Here is an 8,585-nt window from a genome sequence, read left to right as displayed (position 1 = left end):
GTAGCTCGAATCGATTCTTCGACACGAAGACAAGGTACTAAGAAACGGTAACGTTATCCAATGATATCTTGTTAAGTTTAAGAATTATCCTTTTAAAGATGCTAGATGGATGCAAGGAACTTAGCTTAAGGATAATATGAACCTTGTCAATGCTTACAATGCTACACTATAGTAAGCAAATGAAAATGCATTTTAGATGAACAATGTTTTTGTCTTATAAGGCTCATTCTCTTTCTTTTATTGTGCACAAGATTTAAGAAATATGCATGCTTAGGATCATGTTTGTGGTAACGACGTCTCCCAAACACCATGTAGAACTTGTCACTCTACTTTGGAAGTATGATATGGACTAAAGAGCAGACATGCTTGCGGCAGCTAAGTCTCTCGAGCACCAAATGGATTAGTCAGGAATGATGTCATAGGGTAAAAAGGGAGCCTCTACCCGCTAAGAAACATGGACTAATAACTAGGCTTTATCTTTTCTACCTCATAGTTGAGGATGACTATGATTTCAAAAGAGAGGTAATGTCATAAAATATAATATCTAACTTTACCAAATGATTTTCTCATATTAAACTGGTCATTTAATACATGGAAAGATAAAAGGGGAACAAGAGTTAGGATATAGATATGTGCTTCTAGACCTATCTCAAGAGGGGACCAAAAGGAGAAATGGTTGCATCTCAGTAGGGGTCCAAAAGAAGATGGTTTACCAAAGAGCAATGTGCAATAAGTGCTTCTCAATTTACCTCAACAAGGGACCAAGAGGAGAGATGGTTACATCTCAATAGGGGTCCAAAAGGAGGTAGTCTATCAAAGAGCAACGTGCATCTAATGGATCTTAAAAGACCTTAGGGTTAGCTTCATTAAAGACCTTCAAAAGTTAGTGTTAAAAAGTCCTTTGACCTTATGCAAGCTAGGGCTGATTTTGAGGTGGGAATCCTACCCAAGCATGAGGTGCTTGTCGGCTTGCTAACTAAAGTGCTTAAAGTGTTTGTGGGAACCTTGCCCAAACTTGAGGTGATTTTTATGCTTAAATGACTAAGGTTCTTGAAGTGTTTAATTCAAAGATAAACTCTCAAGAGGTATAAAAAGTTTCCATGCTTGATTGATTAAGTGCTTGAAGTATTCAATTCAAACCAAATGACTTAATAAGCATAAAAGACACATTTTCAAATGATCCTCCACATGTGGCCCTCATGATGTGCTTGAGTCCTATTGGATAGGTTTTAAAAGGGTCCAATGAGAATTTAAATACATAAAAATAAATAATTAAGTTCTTTCTCTCAAAGAGGAAAAAGAGGACACATGTCCAAATGAAATAATTAAATAATATGAGAGAGAGAGAGAGAGAGAGAGAGAGAGAGAGAGAGAGAGAGAGAGGTGGACCAAGCATGAGAGGGGGGTATACTCTCCCACACACACACACACACACACATTCTCTAATTGTGTGGAGTGCAAAGTGCAAGAGCTCCATCTCTTTCTCCAAGCTTGTTGAGAAGTGGAGAGCCTACTCCAACACTCTTGGCTATGGAATGCAAATCCAACCAAGAGCCATGCTTTAATGCTTAAGCTTGCCATCATCTTCATCTTCATCACTATGCTATTATGCTATGCTAAGCAAGAAGAGTGATGATAAGTGAGGAACTATTTCTTTCTCCTATGAATGATTCTTCTTCCTCTTCCCTACCCTCATTCCCCGCTAGCTCTCTCCACCTTCGAAGATGTTTGAGGCCTTGGGACTGAGGCTTGGGATAGTTAATGCTTTTTGAAAAGTTTATGTTATGCTCATGATGCATGAAGCTTTCCATCTTCATAGCATCACCAAGGTCACGAGGAACACAAAGATTGTATTGTATCAAGTCTTTCTTGATGGGAGAATCTATAAGACAAACACCTTTTGGAGGGGGGACCGGCTCCAAGTAAATCTGGTCCTTAACTATTGTCATGTTCTCTAATACTCTCTCTCTTGCAAAAGTATTATTCATGCTAAGTTAATTAAGTACTATGTTCGTGTTGCTACCATCAATTAAGTTCACCCTCTATGTTCTCAAAGTGATCTCACAAAAATGCTCACTCTGATTCTCTTAATTTCACGATCCTCAAAGTTCATAAGCCATTTCCATTACAAGGTTCCAGGTGGGCTGAGAAAGCATTTGTAGGTGTTGTCATCCACCAAAATGGTTGTGTAAATGCCAAACTTTGGAATTTTTTCCTTAAAAGAAGTTTTCAAGTTCTTAGAGAATAGTCAAGACAAGCTCAAAATATACAATTAATTGAAAATCAACAACCCAACTGTCCTCCTATGCGGGTGATAAGAACCTCAAAACACAATGAGCGATTGACAAGAAACATGCTCTGAAATGCGCCACAACATTCCTCATCAAGGCACAACTCCAAATAAAGACATGCAAGTAATTCTTGGCCCATTCAAATAACGGATTTTCATCTACTTGCTTGTGATGCCACCTGTTCTAATTTTCACAAACCTATATAATCACACTACTCTAGCATCTCCTCCTCGTCATCGTTGTTTAAAACCTTTTTGGATGGATCCTCAAGTAGCCCTATTTTCTTGCTTGACTTCTTAGCTCAAGTATGCATCGAAGCCATTGATGTCTCATAGGCATCAATATTTACAGTAATTGTAGCTATCTTGAGACGACATGCCACAATCAATATGCATGGTTGTGTTACTGAAGGTGTTACTGAAGGAGACTCATGAATTTGGGTATGACCCATATAAAGAGAGTAGTGTAGAGACTATGTAGTCACACTTTGGTCTAGGAGTGATACGGCTCTTGGTGCAATAAGAAGGAAGTCAAAAAGCTTTGTCTTTTATGAAGGGGAAAGTATTGTACTACTTACAGTGCCATTGAAGGGGAGGTTTGGTTGAGCTGGGAGCTTGGTTTTCAAAAGCAAGCTTCAATTCTCTCCACTAATGCCCAGAGTGACACACCTACTACTTAGAGTCTTGTGTTGCTTGCAAGGACCAAGCAGTTTGTTTGTGGAGACGATGGTGGATGTGATAGTTGGACTGGATTCGGATTATGCGGGTTGTGTGGACACTAAGCGATCCACATCTGGTTACATTTTCTTGTTCGCTGGAGCGGCAATTTCTTGGAGATCATGTATTCAAAATTGTACTTCGTCTTCCACCATTGAGGCAGAGTATGTTGCAGTTTCCAGTTCCAGTAAGGAAGCTGTGTGGTTATCTCGCCTAGTGAGAGACCTTGTTATACACCGACTCCAGTGCTACATTGCGACAGTCATAGTGCGATTGCGTTAGCAAAGAACCCTGTGTTTCACTCCAAGTCAAAACACATAGAGGTCAAGTATCATGTAATACGTGATATTTTGGCTAGCAAACGCATTGAGTTAGTCAAAGTTCACACGGATGAAAACCCAGCGGATGCTCTAACTAAGAGCTTAGCCTCAGAGTGGTTCGCACATTGCATAGAGATGATGGGCATAGGGTGAAGCTATAGTTATGCTTCATGTTTGTACAATTGTACATAATAGCCCGTTCATTCTTTAGCCACTTGGCCACGTTGGCCTTCAAGTGGGAGATTGTTGGATTACAGACTAGTGGCTTGTGGCCGGTTATGGCCGGGCGCTTGCCCTCTTGTATTCTTTGGTTATATTGAGAATAAGGAGAAGAGAAATAACACTCTCTAATGCTCCACGCAAACCTACTGTGTATGCTCATCCCCTTTCCCTTCTCTCCTTTCCTCTCTTGCACATGACAATTGCATCTACGAGAGAGAGAGAGAGAGAGAGAGAGAGAGAGTTCCAACACCCTTAGGGTAAAGGAGAGACAAAAAACTTTGACCTCCAAGTTAGAGATGGATCCACTCCCAATTTAAAGAGCAAATTTAAAATACTCTTAGAATCTTGCTTACGTGTCATGTTGTGATTTGCTGAAAAGTGTACCATTACTAGGCTCCAAAAAACACTTTCCCAAATGGACCATTGAAAAAATTATAAAATATATCAATCTTGGTATTATCTAATTTGTCTTCTCATGTGGATTTTAGTGCAATGTTTAAATAGTTTAAACCATAAGATTTGCAAAATCCCCTCCAAAATTTTAAAAATGATAAGCTTGTCATATAAAATCTCTAAACATTATCTCGTGAGATTCTTGTTTAAATTTGCATTTCTAAGGTCTAGGGACGCATACCCTCAGGCTTAAAGAACACGGGGTCTTAAATGAGCCGCCAAAAATGGGATCCACGGAAGAGAAGTCCAGGCACAAAAGCAGAGACGTGCGGCGCCATTGAATCTGAAAAAAGTAAACTCAGACAGATTTTGTAAACTCGACATCCAGAGAGTAAACAACTCAGACAGGCATAAGAAAATGTAAGCATACACGCACACACCCGATTAAGGTATTGGGTTGCCACAATATCCGTCTGAGTTCAAATCTGGGGGTACTTGTCAATTCTAATTCAATTCCCGGGCATCTTTGTGGATGCCTTCTAGATTCCTTGTAGTTTTCACAATGCAAAGTGTAAAACTTAGATCTAATAGGATTCAAACCGTGGACGTCAGCAAGTTCGGCTTCGGCCATTCCCCACTATCCATCACACCAGGGCGTTGATGGTGTCCAGTGATGTCGCCTGCAACATGAAAAAAAGAAATGACCATGCGATGTCTGCTGACGTTGTTGCAAGGCACGGCTATGCATGCTACAGGCAAGCCAGTGCTTCATCCTGCCGACGCCAGGCTCGCACCCCTTCGTCCTGCTAGCCCTCCCGTTTTCATTTTCGTTACACAGAATCCACATTTGATTCTCATCTACTTTTCTTTTTCTAAAAACGTAGGCACATACTCGTCGCTAAATTTTTGTTTGCCGTCGGATCTCCTTGAGATCCACGCCCTCGGTTCCTTGATTAAAGACCCCGTGCCATTTAGTCATGAGGGGCGTATACTCCTCGACCGTCCTCGACTCCTCGTTACATTCCTTGACTCTGTGCGTAGCCTTAGGTCTTATAGCTCGAGCGTCGAAATTCTTGGCGAGCGCAACCATGGCGACAACGAAAGTGCAGCGTATTATGACACAGCCCATCGTAAGTTTTCGCTGTTTTTAAACGTTCTCTTCCTTGGGTACGAAAGCTGACATGTGCATGTCTGATGTCTCTCAGAATCTCATATTCAGGTTCCTGCAAAGTGTAAGTTTCTACTCTCTTTATGTTCTTTTTTAGTGCTAAGAAGCATTGTTTCTTCTCTCACGCCACTTCTGAACTGTTTCTTTTCTTGCACACAGAAATCTCGCATTCAGTTCTGGCTCTTTGAGCAGAAGGACCTGAGAATTGAAGGCCGCATCATCGTAAGAACCATGTCATACTTATGCACTCATGCTTAATTTTGCATCCTTGTTATGTACCTCCGTTTTAGGTGATCTGTGTGACTAGATGCGTCAATTTATGCTTAATATTTGGCAACTTTATATGTACACATTTGCCTGTAGCTCACATTTAGTCATTCCCTTTGTCCAAATTAGTGTTTACCTCATTCACACAGATTTGTATACTTTCGCCTAATCTGTAATTATGCCGTTGTCCTCATTTCGGAGTGTGCAGTATGAGTATGTATAATAACTATCAGTGAGTTTACCCATGTGTTGATAGCACAAGTTCTCTCGGTTTTTATTTGTTGATTATGCCATGTATGTGTAGAATATGCCATGTATGTACTATTGAACAAAGTCCCTCTTTTGATTCTGGATTGGTGTCAGTTATGTATCCACCCGTACTTTGTGTATGCACTAACTTTCATTCTTGCCCTTTGGTTTTGAAAGGGTTTTGATGAGTACATGAACCTAGTGCTAGATGATGCAGAGGAGGTGTCTATCAAGAAGAAAACTCGCAAACCCTTAGGTCAGTCTGATATAAATTCTTCATGTTATATATGGCTGAGGTTTTTGAGCTGAATCTCATTTTGTCTTGTCCTTGCAGGTCGAATATTGTTGAAAGGGGACAACATCACTTTGATGATGAACACGTAGGTTTTGGGTTTAAATTGGTATTGCTATTCTTGCAAGTAATTGCTAAATTTAGTTTTTGCAATAATCTAACCTGGTTATTTCTACACATTTGCAGGGGGAAGTAGTGATAGGATTTTTGGTAGAGACCTTCTTTTCATGCTTGTGGTGGCCAACGTTCTGCTTTTGTTTCCATGGCATCCTTGCAAGTGGATTAGACCATTTGACTCATCAATGGTTTAGTGTACCCTCCTTTACTGAATAGCTCGGTCATATATTTTCTGCTGTAAATTTTTGCATCATGGGGACATACTGGCGTATGCTGATGCAGGGGTAGGGATTTTCGTTGTTCTGATTTTTGCGTTCAAGGTCCAAGCGCTTCGAGTGGTACCTCATTCCTGCGCATTGGCTCCGAAAATTGTAATATCAAATCTTCTGGACTGGTCCTTGATTGTGCTTGTTTTTTCATGAACAATGGCAAAAATATAAATGGTCAGGTTATTTTGTTCTCTGCATGTTTCTGTGATTTGTAATCCACCGGTGTTTTGGAAATGCCAAGCTAGGCCAATTCATTGCAGAGGTAGACATGAAGGCAGTTGCAACATCTTGATCCTTGCAGAGCTGCAACCCATGAGATGAGATTCTGGTAAGGTTCTGACAATTTTTAACCAACTGTTTTGGAGGCAGCCTCTTCATGAATATATGGCATCGGTCCATGTTATGAGATATTGAAGATAGCTCTCCTTTGTCAAATCTTGAATCTCTTGTACTTTTGTACAAAATATGTTGAGTGAAGGACCAAGATAAGCAGTGGCTTGTGTTTTAAGCAACACTTCCAGATCATGCCGTTACTGTTAATACACATTTATTGCATTGCTGTTATCCGCGGATTTGTGCGTTATTTTATTCTTACAATGTGGTTAGTTTGCAAGGAAATATAATACTCAATAGCCTCATAATCTGCCTTTTTGTTTATGTTGTCAATGCCCTTTCTTCAGCCAGCTTGGATGTGTGGTGGCAGATGCTGTTATTAGTGCTGATTTTGTTTTGGTCTCTGTCGGTGAGTGAGTGTGTAGGAGATGTAGATCTTTTTTTATGTGTATGCCCTGGATGTATACTTTCTTTCTTTTTTAATGTGTTGCCTTGGGCGCTCTTCTATGTGAACCGTCCTTGGACTGCCACAGTGTTCAGAGGAATTTGGAAGGGGAAGTGTGAAGTTGTGAACAAGCGGATGTACTGCCTGGCGCAGTAAAGTTGAGTGCAAAGGTAGCATGCCGCGGGAGATGTTGAAGTGTAGAGGTAGCGAGGGGGACCCGGGTATCTGTGGATGCATAGAGATTGCTAGCGGCGTGCAAATTACTGTAGTCTGGCTCCTGGAGGTAGCAGGCATCACTCCCCCCCTCTCTCAAATGCCTAAGCGCACAGCAGTCACGCCCCCCACCCCCTCCCCCTCCCCCTCCCCACCCCCGCCCAACCACTCACACTCTGTGTGGCATTGGTTGCACCCCCGCCATGGATTTCAAGCTCCCCATTTGAGAGCTTATCACTGTCAAATTTTCTCAGCATAGTTTTTGCTGCATGCAGATGGGTCTGAGAGTCAAGTAAGAGCTTCCAAGTCTAGTGGTGGAAGGCTCATGGCCAGGGTATCAATAGTTCTAAAAGCCAGAGTGTGTCATTCTTCTTTGTTGCATTCATACAGGCAAAGCTTTTCTCCAACAGAAGAAACCGTTGCCTCTCTGAGGTCCAATCATTCTCATGATTAATGCCCTTTCACTCTCAAATGCATGGACGTGGTCAGAAAAGGGAGAGACCACAATTTGGAGATAACCAGATTTCTTCATAGGAGGTTTAAAAAGGAAAGTGGGGGATTTTCTGCATCTTGTATCTCTACTTTTAATTCCATTGAAGTGATCATGTCATTAACCGCGTAGATTCAAAGGCCGATGTCTTTAGTCTTAAAGATAAGTGATTTCCAACCAGGTCATTGTGCATTGTGTACTTTGGACTATCTGTATTTTCTGATTTCACCCCACAGTTTCCAAGGAACTGAATTCTTCATAGGAGGTTCAAAAAGGAAAGTGGGGGATTTTCTGCATCTTGTATCTCTACTTTTAATTCCATTAAAGTGATCATGTCATTAACCGCGTAGATTCAAAGGCCGATGTCTTTAGTCTTAAAGATAAGTGATTTCCAACCAGGTCATTGTGCATTGTGTACTTTGGACTATCTGTATTTTCTTATTTCACCCCACAGTTTCCAAGGAACTAAACCTGTCATGCCATTTCGAACGATAATGTCCATGAAACACCTAAGAAGGCACGGTCCTTATTTCGTTCTAGAAAGATGTTGAATTCTACTACAGCATGGAAAATATTGCTCCACTATCCCTCGAGAGCGTTGAGCTTGCGTGGACATATTAAGGACAGCTATGTAGGGCATGTGAGAGTCTTTAGTAGCATAGCCTATTAATAGCCTCCTAATTTCGTCTTCTTTTTTACACTAGGTATTTATCATAAGGATTCGTATGTGAAGTGTAGCATACTCACATGTCCACTTGTCAAACCTGGAGACCTGCATAGATGTATGATGTTTAGTGTGA

The 8,585-nt window shown here is 41.0% G+C and overlaps 1 protein-coding gene across 2 annotated transcripts; it reads left to right on the top strand.

Moving 5' to 3' along the window:
* Nucleotides 1-4,904: 4,904 nt before the first annotated feature.
* Nucleotides 4,905-6,495, top strand: LOC147465053 (uncharacterized). Of its 2 annotated transcripts, XM_086517817.1 has the most exons (6): nucleotides 4,905-5,072; nucleotides 5,148-5,174; nucleotides 5,270-5,332; nucleotides 5,804-5,882; nucleotides 5,961-6,006; nucleotides 6,105-6,495. In XM_086517817.1, the coding sequence occupies exons 1-6, from the start codon at nucleotides 4,920-4,922 to the stop codon at nucleotides 6,112-6,114; spliced, it is 378 nt and encodes a 125-aa protein (XP_086373943.1). In that variant the 5' UTR covers nucleotides 4,905-4,919; the 3' UTR covers nucleotides 6,115-6,495. The 2 variants fall into 2 exon arrangements, with proteins under 2 accessions (XP_086373943.1, XP_086373951.1); XM_086517825.1 differs by lacking the exon at nucleotides 6,105-6,495 and having other exon boundaries at nucleotides 5,961-6,010.
* Nucleotides 6,496-8,585: the final 2,090 nt, after the last annotated feature.

This window comes from Adiantum capillus-veneris, chromosome 1, assembly GCF_014529385.1.
Source record: "Adiantum capillus-veneris isolate H3 chromosome 1, ASM1452938v2, whole genome shotgun sequence".
NCBI lineage: Eukaryota > Viridiplantae > Streptophyta > Polypodiopsida > Polypodiales > Pteridaceae > Adiantum > Adiantum capillus-veneris.
Note: the sequence above shows the minus strand (reverse complement) of the source record. Positions and strands in the feature narration are given on the sequence as shown.

Excerpts from the sequence above, each read along its gene's own strand:
- LOC147465053 (XM_086517817.1), top strand. The coding sequence starts at position 4,920 with ATGAGGGGCGTATACTCCTCGACCGTCCTCGACTCCTCGTTACATTCC. Across the intron at positions 5,073-5,147 it reads GTATTATGACACAGCCCATC|AATCTCATATTCAGGTTCCT; the intron begins GTAAGTTTTCGC and ends GATGTCTCTCAG. Across the intron at positions 5,175-5,269 it reads TATTCAGGTTCCTGCAAAGT|AAATCTCGCATTCAGTTCTG; the intron begins GTAAGTTTCTAC and ends TCTTGCACACAG.